Source organism: Nomascus leucogenys, chromosome 4 (assembly GCF_006542625.1).
Source record: "Nomascus leucogenys isolate Asia chromosome 4, Asia_NLE_v1, whole genome shotgun sequence".
Lineage (NCBI taxonomy): Eukaryota > Metazoa > Chordata > Mammalia > Primates > Hylobatidae > Nomascus > Nomascus leucogenys.
This window is the reverse complement of record NC_044384.1, coordinates 105350008-105364971: the sequence shown is the minus strand read 5'-3', so window position 1 is coordinate 105364971 and position 14964 is coordinate 105350008. Positions and strand designations below refer to the sequence as shown.

At 39.7% G+C, this 14964-nt stretch overlaps 1 protein-coding gene across 4 annotated transcripts; it reads left to right on the top strand.

Moving 5' to 3' along the window:
- Positions 1-469: 469 nt before the first annotated feature.
- On the top strand, positions 470-13249 carry CCR3 (C-C motif chemokine receptor 3). Of its 4 annotated transcripts, none has more exons than XM_030810185.1 (3): positions 470-627; positions 10944-11012; positions 11697-13249. In XM_030810185.1, exons 2-3 carry the CDS (start codon positions 10979-10981, stop codon positions 12773-12775), a joined length of 1113 nt encoding a protein of 370 aa, XP_030666045.1. In that variant the 5' UTR covers positions 470-627; positions 10944-10978; the 3' UTR covers positions 12776-13249. The 4 variants fall into 4 exon arrangements, with proteins under 4 accessions (XP_030666045.1, XP_012367445.2, XP_030666047.1 ...); XM_012511991.2 differs by having other exon boundaries at positions 550-627; positions 10944-11003; XM_030810187.1 differs by lacking the exon at positions 10944-11012 and adding an exon at positions 8854-8932 and having other exon boundaries at positions 550-627.
- The last annotated feature ends 1715 nt before the right edge of the window (positions 13250-14964 follow it).

Genomic DNA, 14964 nt, shown 5'->3' with positions numbered 1-14964 from the left:
CTTGAGGTCAGAAGTTTGAGACCAGCCTGGCCAACATGGTGAAACCCTGTCTCTACTAAAAACACAAAAATTAGCCAGGCATGGTGGTGCGTGCCTCTAATACCAACTATTCCAGAGGCTGAGGCAGGAAAATCCCTTGAACCCAGGAGGTGGAGGTTGCAGTGAGCTGAGATCATGCCACTGCACTCCAGCCTGGGTGACAGAATGAAATACTGTCTAAAAAAAAAAAAAAATTATAACAACCCCCCACCACCAAAAATGAGCAATGCCAATGGGTGAAGAGCCCCTAAAGCAGCACTCATTGCAAGGATTTCTCAGGCGAGTGGTTAGTATGTGGTGTCAATCATGAAAAAGAAGAACTGCACCAAAGTAAGTATCTTTCTGAAAACTTGCAAAACTGAGAAGCTAGTCTGTTTAAAACAGGAAGTTATATACTTACATTGTTTACTACTTTACTAATGTCTGTGATCTGATGGTATCTCTGTTCCAGGAGTGGTGACGCCTAAGCTATCACTGGACATATCAAAGACTTCACTAAATTAGCAGGCGCCACTGGTCTTCTTGTGCTTATCTGGGCAAGAACTTATCGAAATACAATAGAAGTTTTTACTTAGAAGAGATTTTCAGGTAGGTGTCGCTTTTCCAGGAAAAGGGAGGTGGAACAAGGAGGGGTCCAGGCAGGTGGAAGTAATAACTTCCAGCAGTGCTCTTGGATCTAGGAGGGAGGAGAAGGAAGGTACACAGCAATTTACAGGTAGTATGGGGCCAGAGTGGGAGAAAATATGGCCACATATCTCCATTTTCTTCTTGCTTTTTCTAATTTTCCCTTTCTGTCTCCCATCCACACAATATGTTTGCGTGTAGCACTCACCCAAACTTGGCCCTTTATACCTCTTTAGTCAACATCTGTGCCCATGTTACCCTCCTATACTTTCACAAATTCTCAACTATTGTGCATATGACTGCTCCAAAGAGCTTACACTTAATAGCTTGTGTTTATTTATATTGACTTGTAAGAAATAGCGAAAATATAATTTTATATATATGTGTGTGTGTATATATATATACATACATTTTTATATATATACAGTCCTCCCTCGGTATCTGTGAGGGATTTGTTCCAGGATCCTTGCAGATACCAAAATCCACAGATGCTCAAGTTCCTTATATAAAATGATGTAGTATTTGCTGATAACCTGCAAATATCCTCCAGTACCCTTTAAATCATACCTAGATTACTTGTAATACCTAATACAACGCATACACAGCGCTTCATTCATGTGGAGTCAACATAGCACTTGCTGCCTGGCAAATTCAAGGCTTGGTTTTTGCAACTTTGTGGAGTTTTTTCCCAGATATTTTTGATCCATGATTGGTTGAACACACAAATGTGGAACCCATGGATACAGAGAGCTGATTATATACATATGTGTGTGTGCATTAAGTATGTATGTGTGGAAATATATGTATTTGCTTGAAGTTTTCATTGAAAATCCACACTAAGTCAAGCTACTAGATGAGTCAGTTGATTGATTTGGTGTCTTTTTTCTGGGTGAATGAGGTTGTCTGTGTTAGAGGGTAGAGCTAGAAAGCCTCACTGATTCTTCTGGAAATGCCTGGATTGACAGAGGATGAGTGTTAACTTTGACAAGTACTTCAAGTGAGAGTGGTGGGAATAAGGGGTCTTCCGCATGGATGTGGTATAAGTTGAATTACATTTTTGAAGTGCAGCTCTTTCCAGAAAGTGGTGATGATTACACTGAACCAGGCAGGATGAGTTAGCTCTTCTGGGAGAAGAAATATGAGCCCTTTGTATGACTTAATAAGAAAAAAGCAGATCTGTACAGCAGAATAAATTGGGTAAAGGGCACAAAGAGGTAAATCACAGAAAAAGAAATATGAATGACTAATACTTGTAGTTAAAAAAATCAGTAATGAAATAAATGTTAATTACAACAATAATGGCATCCCTTTTGCCCATCTAATTGGCCAAGTAATTTTTTCTTTCTGTTAGATCTTCTCCATATTGATGGATGCTTGCTGAAATGGGCACCATCACCTACTAGTGCCAAGAGTATATATATTGTTACACACTTTCTGGAAGCAATTTGACAAAGTGCATCAAGAGACTTTGAAATATAATTCAATGTAGAAATTATGATTTGTGTAATATACCTTAAGGAAATAATTTTAAAATGCACACAAATATGTTTATTGCAGTATTATTTATAGCAGAGCAAACTGTGAATAACTTAATCACGCAACAAAAAGGCTGATTAAATAACCATGATTATCTATACAATATGTTGGAATCATTACAAATTACATGTTTAAGTAATTTTTAGCCACATGGAACTAGGTGAAATATAAAGAAATTAAGGTATCAGAATACAAAATGATATAAAAAATGATATACAAAATGATTTACACACTTTCTGGAAGCAATTTGACAAAATGCATCAAGACACTTCAAAATATAATTCAATGTAGAAATTATGATTTGTGTAATATACATTAAGGAAATAATTGTAAAATGCACACTAATATGTTTATTGCAGTATTATCTATAGCAGAGCAAATTGTGAACAACTTAATCACACAACAAAAAGGCAATGGTTAAATAAGCATGATTATCTATACAATATGTTGGAGTTGTTACAATTACATTTTTAAGTAATTTTTAGCCACATGGAACTAGGTGAAAGATAAAGAAGTTAAGGTATCAGAATACAAAATGATATACAAGTGTACTATCTTTGAACTTTTTTGTGATTTGCTGTTATACATTAACAATGGTGTTGAAACAAGAACTTTTAAAGCTGATTTGTCTATAGCAGATTGGTTTAATTCACTGAGTCATGCTGACAATGACATAAACCTTATATTTTGTGTTTCATTTATTATTACATCTGACTTTTCAGGGAAATCAGGATGACTTCAGTCTTGGCTATGTGGCTACGGGTGGTTGGCCTTGAGGAGTTTGGGCTGTAATCCTGAAAAACACAATCCTGAATGCCATAATCCCAAATGTTGAAATCCAGAAAGACTAAAATTTTAAATCCAAAAACCACAATCCCAAAATATTAAAATCCCGAAAATATAACTCTGAAAACAATAATTTAAAAGACATTTACTTATATTCCTATAGGTGGATTTATTTTGAAAAACTTATAAAAACACAACAGAACACTTCACAATAGGGAATAATATCATATATATATTTGCAAGCATAAACACTCAGGTATACTAACAACAGTCACAAGGGTATAACAGTTATGAGCAGTTGAATTTTATTCATAAATAAATAGGTCAAAAGTCACAATGTAGAAATGCATATCACTATAGTTGATAATTGTGTGCACCCAGCTTTATAAACTGTGGTCACCTGAAATACTGTGATGGACATCCTAAGTCTTTGGATGAGATCAATCAAGAACCGTGATGGGTTACCACCACATCTGCCAGTTGCCCAAAGAGCCAAGACCTCGAGAAATTGTATCTTTCACAAACACAAGGCACAAAAAGGACATCTGTTTATTTATCAAGGAGGTCTCGACATTTGTACACACACACACACAATGCTTACACACAAAGCCATAGTAGTAATGCACTTTCAGCCGTCAAATTTGCAAAAAAAATTGCATAAAACACAACAGAACTCTCTAAGTGTCTTTACACAGTTTATACGTCCACTACTGAAAATGATGCAAGATTAAATACATAGCATAGTGAATTGGCACTAGGGGTGAAGGAACAGAAGTGATACACAATTGAGTAACTTGGCAAGGGAAATTTCTTGTATTTTTTCCCTGTGTTTTCACTTCTAGGTTCTTCAAAACACTTGCTGCACTTGTATTTGGAGAGTCGTTGTGGTCTACACATTGCCTAAGTATATGCTATCCATTTAAAAGTCCGCTTATTGCTTGGCTTTTGCAATTAAAGGATTGGTGCTTTTGTAGCACCAATAATAATTAACTTTAACATTTTTATCTTTCACCATTAAAGTAACCTCATACACTTAGCTTGTCCCATGCTTTTTTTTTTTCTTTTTTTTTCTGGGAATAAACTTTACCAGTCTCTTCCATTGAGAGTTAAGGAAGAGTAATGGAATATTGTGATGCTCATTAGACACTTAAGATGAAATTTTGAGTAGGAATTTGGGTCAGGGCTTAAGACATCAATTTGAGAGTCCTTAACGTGTATTAGTACTTAAAACCATAATGGCATATCATTCCAGTAAGAGGGATGATGCTCAGCTTCCTCAATACCAAATCTATATTAGTCTGGCTTCTCCAGAGACAGAACCAATAGGATATGTATGTAGATATATGAGATGGGATTTATTAGGATAATTGGCTCACAATTATGGTGGCTAAGAAGTCCCACAACAGACCATCTACAAGCTGGAGACCCTGGAATACTGGTAAAGTGGCTCAGTGTAACTCTGAAGGCCTCAGAAACAGAGAAGCCAATGTTATAACTCTCAGTCCTAGGCTGAAAGCCACTGAGTGGGGGGAGGTGGGTAGTTGTATAGTTCAAAGGCCGGTGAGCCTGGATTTCTGATGTCTAAAGCAACAGAAGAAAAGTCTGTTCCAGCTCTCAAAGACAGATCAATTTGCCTTCTGTAATTGTTCTCTTCAGGCCCCCAGCTGATTGGATGGTTCCTGTCAACCGTGAAAGCAGATCTTTCCCACCTAATCCACTCAGACTCACACAGTAATCTCTGGAAACACTTTCACAGACACACTCAATACAATGCTTCACCAAGTTTCTAGTTATTCCTTTACCCAGTCATGCTGACACCTAAAATTAAGTCCACAGATCCACGCTTTGTCAAGTTGACATGCATACACATCTCCTTAAGCCATACTTAATTTCCAAATGAAGAAAATAGCAAGTAACAGTTCTTCTTAACACGATGCAACTAACATTATGCAACTATGGTATGTACAACCAGAAACGCACTAATCCTTCCCCAGAATTCAGCTTTCAGGATTTCAACATTAGGAATTTTAATCTTTTAGGATTGTGATTTTGATCTTTCGGGATTTCAACATTATGGCATTTGGGATTGTGTTTTTCAAGAATATGGTCAGCACTGGGCCTTGGGACATGTCTAAACTGTGGCCTTCATTTTTATTTTTCTTTAACAATTCCCCCCTTTTGGTCATTCTCTCACTTGAACTGAGAATGTGACTGGCTATTACCCTTGGTTAGTACATGTTGTTTTCCTTTCTGTAGACATTTATAGGTCACAAACTAGAATCTCAGTAGGTTATTTTGATGACTCTTGTTCATATAGTTTTGGTTTTCAATCCTCATGGAGATCAACTGTTGAGTTAGTGGCTGCTGACAAGCATTTAAGATCCTTGTGAGACTACATTGCATAAGGGATATTATCAATATGATTAATAGGAGGATAATACCAAGAGTCTGAAAAATACCCCAAAACCAACCAAACCAACCTACTTAAGAGCCAATATTTAGCCAATCAATTGTGCTTCCCTGATCTGGTAGAATAGTAGGATCTGATCTCTTAGATCTCTAAGATTTAGGGCTACAATTCCTGACTCAGTGACATAGAAACAGCAGCATTTTAAAAAATATGGCTGTTTCACTCCAATAGATTTTCTTGGCTTGCAATTTGAATGTCTCTGGTAATGTCATTGGTGGTCCAGGGAACTTTCCGAGTGGCCGTTCAGCAACATGCACAAAAGATGTTCATATACAAGCTGTTGTGGTGAGTTCTCTGAAGTTTATTTTAGGTAATTCAGCTTTAGCTTGCAGGACTGTAAGGCTAGAAACAACCCTAGTTCAAAACTGTCAGAAACCTGTATGTGTCAGAGTCTTTCTATGAATTTCATGTCATTTTGTACCATAAGGTATTTGCAAAAGCTTTCAGGAAAGCACCAGAGTAAAACAATAACTGCTGTGGATGAACAATGGTCTAAAATGCCCCTGAGAATTTACTATAATGCAGTCGAAGAAGAAATTTGGTTATTTCTGTGATATACAACATTTTGGCTGATAAAATATATACAACATATGGCTGATATACACATGGCTGGTAAAATTATACCAGGACATATCTGATATTTAGGAAATTCATATAATTTCTGAAACACATATTAATAACATATATCTATACAAATATAACATAAAGAAGATTTAACATTATTTCTTATTTGGCAGTTCTTCCCAGGCAATGTAATATATTAAATAAACTTAATTAGTCTAACATCTCTCTTTTTATAATATAAGGAGAGAATAAATTCCTTTGAGGTTTTTCCAGAGGCTCTCTGCAAAATTCCAAAGTTAGCTTAAGGTAAAAAAGACTGTACATAGAACTGATTTAGGAAGGTTGTCAAAAATGTCGAAAGATTTAAAGCACTTCATTAAATAGGATCATAGTTCACTGTGAAACAATACTTAGGTATCCATTTAGCCAAAGTGACAAGTAAAAGATTTCAAAGGCAAATACAGAAAGTTACATAGTTGTATTAGTCCATTTTCATGCTGCTGATAAAGACATACCTGAGACTGGGCAATTTACAAAAGAAAGAGTTTTATTGGACTTCTAGTTTCATGTGGTGGGGGAGGCCTCACAATTATGGGGGAAGGTGAAAAGCACGTCTCATATGGCGGCAGACAAGAGAAGAAGAGCTTGTGCAGGGAAACTCCCCTTTTTAAAACCATCAGATCCCGTGAGACTCATTCACTATCATGAGACAGTCCAGGAAAGACCCACCCCCATAATTCAATCAGCTCCCACCGTGTGTCTCCCATGACACATGGGGATTGTGGGAGTTACAATTCAAGATGAGATTTGGGTGGGGACACAGTCAAACCATATCATTCTACCCCCGCCCCTCCCAAATCTCATGTCCTCACATTTCAAAACCAATCATACCTTCCCAACAGTCGCCCAAAGTCTTAACTCCTTTCAGCATTAACTTAAGTCCACAGTCCAACATCTCATCTGAGACAAGGCAAGTCCCTTCTGCCTATGAGCTTGTAAAATCGAAAGCAAGTTACTTACTTCCTAGATACAATGCGGGTACAGGCATTGGGTAAATAAAGCCATTCTAAATGGGAGAAATTGGCCAAAACAAAGGGGCTACAGGCCCCATGCAAATTCAAAATCCAGCAGGGCAGTCAAACCTTAAAGCTCCAAAATGATCTCCTTTGATTCCATGTCTCACATCCAGGTTATGCAGATGCAAGAGGTGGGTTCCAATGGTCTTGGGCAATAGTTAAGAAAACAAAAATGAAAAATCTTAGTTCTTGTAACACAAGTAACTCTATTTTCTTAAGTAATCAAAGATCTTGATAAAGACAACATGAGGCACAGGAAATTATTTTGATGAGAAGTAAAATCTTTTTTAAGCAGATCACTTAAAAGGCAGAGAAAACACTTTCATTACTCTTATCAAGAGTAGACTAATAATCCAAAAAAATTTTGTGGTTTTTAACAGAAAGAAGACCAAATTCTAGTTTTGCGTCAGTGTACTTTGATATTGAAAGCCCATTTTAAAATCCTTGTAATAAATTCATTCAATTTTCTCCAGTTTAACCACATAAGATTCTCTCTCTCATTCTCTTTCTCTCCCTCCTACTTTCTATGTTCATTTAGCTTTTGTTCTTTATTACCCTCTTTTCTCATGTTGAAATAACTTTTAAATAACCTTCAAAATAGATCAAAATCACGTTCCCAGGTATAAAACCTTGATATTGTAAAATTATCAATTCTTCCTAAATTTGTTTACAAATGTAATACAATTCCACCCAAACTTATGTTTTTATAAGTAATTGACTAGATGATCCTAAAGTTTAATAAAACAAATGGCTCTAACAGGTAAGACATTTGGAAATACATAATGAAAGGGAGTTACATAATAAGATCATCTATATAAATCATCTGATAAATCTACAATAAAAAGTGTCTCTAGCACAGAAATAAGATATCATTACAAAATCAGATTCAGGAACATTAAAGAATATATGACAAAGGTGATATTCAAGCCCAAAGGGGAGAGGATGGTTATTCAACACATAGTGTTTTAAAATTTGTCAGATAAGAATGGAGAGAAGGAGGCTCCTCTCCTCTGACCCCAGGGAATGTGAGAAGAGACACAGTGGTTATGAAAGGAAGCAGTCACACCTGTGGGTCCCTACCTTCCCCATCAGAGCTAGGGGGCATGGAGGGCTCTCTGCTAAGATGGGGACCCCCAAGGGATGTCTCCCTGCAGGGCACTTCCTTACCAGATGGGATGGCCAGTGCGGTTAAGTTGGTGGTCAGGCAGAAAAAAAAGATCTAGTTTGTACTCTTGAGAGTTCCTCGGTTTGTTCATGGCATGGACAGGGAGTCAAGGAGCAGCAGCCTTGCCTCAGTGCCTACCAGTGCAGGAAAACGTGCATAGCCTGGGCCAGGGCCAGGGCCCTGGTGGAGGCGTAGTGGTAACAGAGAGGGCTCTCCGTTCCAGCCCAAGGAAGACTAAGAATGAATACCTCATGAGTCTATTAGCTACAAACCACCACAGCAGGTTCCAGAAAAAGGCTCAGGGTTGGGACCAGGTCACCCCCACTCAGCAGACACCAGTCATATAAATCAAGGACCAACAGGAGACAGGAACACCCCCTTCCCACTCTGCCCTATGTCTCAAGTTGTACTGCCCCTTCCTCCAGATCTCTGCCACCATCTTAGAAAGGACCACTGAAGGAAGAAACTGAAATTATAAGCTGACAGCATAAAGAGGATGAGTAAAACCTAAAATCATTGTTCGAATGAATGAATCAAGAGAAGTTTAAACCACTTTGGACTAAAATGTGTGAATCCTTTTTCCTGCTATCCAGCAGATGAGAAGCTGGTAACAGAGACCAAAATAGTTTGGAGACTAAAGAATCATTGCACATTTCACTTCTGAGTTGTATTGTGAGTAATTTTAGTTGACCTCATGTTTGTAAATCTTGCACATAGGCATCCATATCTGCACAGAGAAATGTTAACAGTGGTAAATGTTGCATGAGGAGATTGGGTGATTTTTACTTTTGTTTTTGTGCTCTTCTTTTTTGTTGTTCTTATTTACGATTACCCTATCATTTTCCAAAATGCAAAAGGCCATTTTGAAAGCCTAATTCAAACCTCTTGACTATTTTATCTCTAAATATTCATCTTGATTGAGACTGGGTAGACAGATGAAAACCGTATCAGGTTTTAAATTTTTTTATTTTTGAGACAGGGTCTCATTCTGTCACCCAGGCTGGAGTACAGTGGCATGATCACAGTTCACTGCAGCCTCAACCTCCTAGGCTCAAGGGATTCTCCCACCTCAGCCCCCCAAGTACTTGGGATCACAGGTATGTGCCACCATGCCTGGCTAATTTCTTATTTTTTTGTAGAGAGAGGGTCTCACTATATTGCCCAGGCTGGTCTTGAATTCCCGGGCTCAGGCAAACCTCCCACCTGGGCCTTCCAAAGTACTGGGATTACAGGCATGAGCCAAGGTCCCCTGCCCATATGAGATTTTCTATCTCTGATCCCATGCAGCTAGTAATCAGACTTGGCTGCTGACTCTGGAGGACCTGCATGCTTTCTTGAGCTTTGAACTTTAGTGCTAAAAGCTCATAGGCAGCCCTGAAACCCAAACCAAAAGGTTCTATGGTTTATCATCCTGATCATGTTGATTTCATAGAAATAACACATGAATTAAAGACACTACCCTCAAATTGAGCAAAACTTAAGTACTTTTTTTAAAGTTTGACCTGTTTTTAAATCACTATTGGAGGAAAGGAAAATAAATACAAATAATTAACGGTGAATACAGGCTACTATACCTTTGTTCTCCAGAATAAGCAGTTCTGTTCTTTTCTTGCTTTAGATTCTGAAGTATAGAAGGACACTCTCTGTGATTGTACATGTGTAACTGACAAAATGTGTATTTTTTTTCTCAGCTGCTATGGATTGGATTATGCTATTATGAATAAGAATGCTGATAGGAGCACACACAAACCATTTGTTCCTCAAGTCTATTTTCCTCCTCAAAAGACTGGGACGTGCCATTGATCAGTGGGAGATGTACCTGGACAGACCCATGAAAAGAGATCAACAAGGTCCACCCGAGGGACCCTATTTTTCCTAATTTCATTTGAAATGGCTTCTAATATTCCTTCTTTCATTCCTGCTTCCTACCAGTTTTACAGCTTTTTCTGGTTTCAAATGTGAACTCACATACACTCTCATTTATCCTCATGACAACCCCAAGTGACCCAATGGTCTTCACTTTGGATATAAGTAGAGGAGGCTCTGTGTTAAGGGCTTATCCAAGGCATGCAGCTGAGAGGCGCTAGGACTGGTCCATTTCCATCTCTATTCTCACTGACTTTGACCACACAGAACCCCAACATGTGGGGCCTCAGTATTCGATCAATTATTCTATTAAGAAGCAAAAACAATTCCCCGCATTGGCCCAGTTATTAAGCATTTCTCAGATTTACCTTGAGAAACGCCCATCAGCCTGTATATTCACATCTTCACCCTTGTCCCTTCCTGCTAGGAAGGAGAAAGTCAGTTGGATGCCCTCTGAGGAAACAGTGCATGGCTTAACTGTCCTTCTACCACTCCTGCCTTATCTGTTTTCTATTTTCCTCCTTTTCCACCAAAGTCTATAATCTCAAGAAAAGCAGGCACTAGCCTTAGGGCTCCTGGCCTAAGAAATACCGAGTCCAGTAAGAAATCCCATTGACTGACCCCTCCTGCTTACGCTTTTGTGAAGGAGAAGCTCCCAGGGGTTTGCTTTTGGCACATTACCAGCCTAACTCAGCATCACCAGGAGCAGGAAAAGGAAAGTAACCTAAACCAATGCTGCTTATAATTGTAATTATTGTAATAGTTAATTACTGTGATTGTACATGTGTAACAGAAAAAAGGTGTATTTTTTTCACAGCTGCTGTGGATTGGATTATTCCATTTGGAATAAGAATGCTGTTAAGAGCACACAAACCAGGTTCCTCAAGTCCATAGCAAATTTTTCAAAAGTTAAATTTAAAAATCACTACATTTGAATCTAGTGACAGGAGAAATGGACATGGATAGAGACTAAAGATCTAGCCCAAATTTTATATTTACTTGTTAGAGGATTTTGGACAAATTACTAAATTTCTTCAAGGTTCAATTTCCCCATTAACTATAATGAATGGCACATCATTATGGGCCCTGGAGAAGCATAGTTACTTGAAATTGTAATAATCATTGTTATTACTATTATACATATTTTGCTTTTAAATGGATAAGGATTTTTAAAGTATATATAAACGTAAAACATAAAATGCAAAATGTCATGAGACAGTAGTAATAATAATGATTATTATATTGTTATCATTGTCCAGCCTGTTTTTTCCTGTTTTGTATTTCTTCCTTCAAATGCTTTCAGAAACAGTATCCCCATTCTTCACCACCACCCCACAACATTTCTGTTCCTTTTCCCATCCCGGGTCATGCTGACTTTGAAAGCTTCAGCTCTTTCCTTCCTGAACCCCTCTCCTGGCACCTCTGATATGCCTTTTGAAATTCATGTTAAAGAATCCCTAGGCTGCTATCACATGTGGCATCTTTGTTGAGTACATGAATAAAGCAACTGGTGTGTTTTACGAAGGGTGATTATGCTTAATTGTGGGATTGTATTTTTCTTCTATTACAGGGAGAAGTGAAATGACAACCTCACTAGATGCGGTTGAGACCTTTGGTACCACATTCTACTATGATGACATGGGCCTACTCTGTGAAAAAGCCGATACCAGAGCGCTGATGGCCCAGTTCGTGCCCCCGCTGTACTCCCTGGTGTTCACTGTGGGCCTCTTGGGCAATGTGGTGGTGGTGATGATCCTCATAAAATACAGGAGGCTCCGAATTATGACCAACATCTACCTGCTCAACCTGGCTATTTCGGACCTGCTCTTCCTCTTCACCCTTCCGTTCTGGATCCACTATATCAGGGGGCATAACTGGGTTTTCGGCCATGGCATGTGTAAGCTCCTCTCAGGGTTTTATTACACAGGCTTGTACAGCGAGATCTTTTTCATAATCCTGCTGACGATCGACAGGTACCTGGCCATTGTCCATGCTGTGTTTGCACTTCGAGCCCGAACCGTCACTTTTGGTGTCATCACCAGCATCGTCACCTGGGGCCTGGCAGTGCTAGCAGCTCTTCCTGAATTTATCTTCAATGAGATTGAAGAGTTGGTTGAAGAGACTTTTTGCAGTGCTGTTTACCCAGAGGATACAGTATATAGCTGGAGGCATTTCCACACTCTGAGAATGACCACCTTCTGTCTCGTTCTCCCTCTGCTCGTTATGGCCATCTGCTACACAGGAATCATCAAAACGCTGCTGAGGTGCCCCAGTAAAAAAAAGTACAAGGCCATCCATCTCATTTTTGTCATCATGGCCGTGTTTTTCATTTTCTGGACACCCTACAATGTGGCTCTCCTTCTCTCTTCCTATCGATCCATCTTTTTTGGAAATGACTGTGAGCGGAGCAAGCATCTGGACCTGGTCATGTCGGTGACAGAGGTGATCGCCTACTCCCACTGCTGCGTGAACCCGGTGATCTACGCCTTTGCTGGAGAGAGGTTCCGGAAGTACCTGCGCCACTTCTTCCACAGGCACATGCTCTTGCACCTGGGCAGATACTTCCCATTCCTTCCTAGTGAGAAGCTGGAAAGAACCAGCTCTGTCTCTCCATCCACAGCAGAGCCGGAACTCTCTATTGTGTTCTAGGTCAGATGCAGAAAATTGCCTAAACAGGAAGGACCAAGCAGATGAAGCAAACATATTAAGCCTTCCACACTCACCTCTCGAACAGTCCTTCAAACTTCCAGTGCAACACTGAAGCTCTTGAAGTCACTGAAATATACACACAGCAGTAGCAGTAGATGCATGTACCCTAAGGTCATTACCACAGGCCAGGGGCTGGGCGGTGTACTCATCACCAACCCTAAGAAGCAGAGCTTTGCTTCTCTGAAGAGTTACCTACATTTTAATGCACCTGAATGTTAGATAGTTACTATATGCCGCTACAAAAAGGTAAAACTTTTTATATTTTATGCGTTAACTTCAGCCAGCTATTGATATAAATAAAACATTTTCACACAATACGATAAGTTACCTATTTTATTTTCTAATGTGCCTAGTTCTTTCCCTGCTTAATGAAAGGCTTGTTTTTTCAGTGTGAATAAATAATCTTAAGCAACATAATGGCATGCCATTCCTGTTCTAAATATTCTTCATAGTTTGTTGATTTCCTGTTCACACTGAATGACAAAATTTCCCATGGGTGATTCACAGAGTCCTGAGAAGTGTGCACTGTCCTCTTAATGCCAATCTTACATTGCAGAGGAGGCCAGGGGCCTCCTGTACATATGAAGTAGCCCGGGTATGGAGTGGGGAGGTGTTGGGCTTGCAGGGACTCTCAGCACCTGGAGCTCAGTGGCTCTCAAACTTGTCTTCAGAAGCACCTGGAAGTTGTGTGAAAACGTGGATGGCTGGGCCCCACCCAAGAGTTCCTGATTCAGCAGATCTAGAATGAGACACAAGAATGTACTTAGCATCACCAGCAAGTTTTCAGGTGATGCTGATGATGCTGGTCCTGGAACCACGCTTTTAGAACAACTGCTCTAACTAAAATGTCTGGACATTCCAGAGCCATCTGTAAAATTGCAGATTTTAGTGTCAGAAGGAAACGTAAAATACCCTTGTGATCTAGGCTCTGCCAAGAAAAATCACCACCCAGGACAACATCTATATGTCAGTTCATTGTAAACCAGTTGGTTTAGTGGGTCTTTCTACTCCATCATTTTTATTTAGTTGAGCTTTTCTTGAGTGCCTGTATTTAATACCCTGCCCTAGAAGCTATGGTAGATACAAAGATGAGTATGACTTTGTGTGAGCTACATCCTAAGGAAGAAAACATGCAACTTATGATGTAAAAGTATCCCCCCCAAAAAAGTAGGAATGGCCCAGGTCTCCATTCCCTTTGGTTCTGCTTAGTTATGGCTTCTAGGAGAAGTAAGTTCTAAGCTTCTGATTAACTTACGCCTCTCGGTAGAGATCATATGACTGTGCAGTGTGAGCCTTGCCAGCTGTCCATCCAACAGCTGTCTGTTAGGTGATCCGGACAGGGTGCACAAACACTGCTTCAGGTTAAGTGAAAGATGCAAAAATGTGTAAGAAAAGCACAATCCCTGCCCCTATGAAACCTTCAGTCTAGTAGGGGTATAAGATGGAAACAAGCAACTCTGGTGCAAAGAGGTAGACACTCAATGCTATGCCTGGGCCAGGAAGGGAAAAACGACCTCTTGCGGGAACCTGAGGGGAGGAAGATTTCATGGAGGAAGTAGCTTTTGAGCAGCTTTCTGAAAGAAAGGCAGGATTTAGAAAGGGAGAGGATTTGGGAGAAGGCAGCTTTAACCCAAGGGAATGCCCCATCCAAAGGGGAGAGAGGAGGGTATGCACATTTGTGGACAGGAGGGTAGCATGGACAGGGGAGGGTGGGCCATGAATTTCACACAAGGGGAGCTATGGAAGGGTTGAGAGCAGGGGAGAAAAACAATGTAGGAAGATACATCTGGTAACACATAGAGCATGGAGTGGAGGCCTCAGAACGATGCAGAAGGGAAGTTACGAGGTGAGTGCAAGTTTGGAGGCAAGGAAAGATCAGCAGCTGGTAAGAGAGGTTCCAGGAGCACTCAGGAGAATTTGACCAAGAGATAGCATGAAGGATGAATTAAAGCACTAGGAGTGATATATGGCTGAGTGCAAAAATCAAAGGGCAAGGCTGGGCATGGTGGCTCACGCCTGTAATCCCAGCACTTTGGGAGGCAGAGGCGGGTGGATGATGAGGTCAGGAGATAGAGACCATCCTGGCCAACATGGCAAAACCCTGTCTTTACTAAAGTACAAAAATTAGC

Coding starts and splice junctions, on each gene's coding strand:
- CCR3 (XM_030810185.1), top strand. CDS start 10,979: ATGCTGTTAAGAGCACACAAACCAGGTTCCTCAA. Junction 11,013..11,696: donor ACACAAACCAGGTTCCTCAA/GTCCATAGCAAA, acceptor CTTCTATTACAG/GGAGAAGTGAAATGACAACC.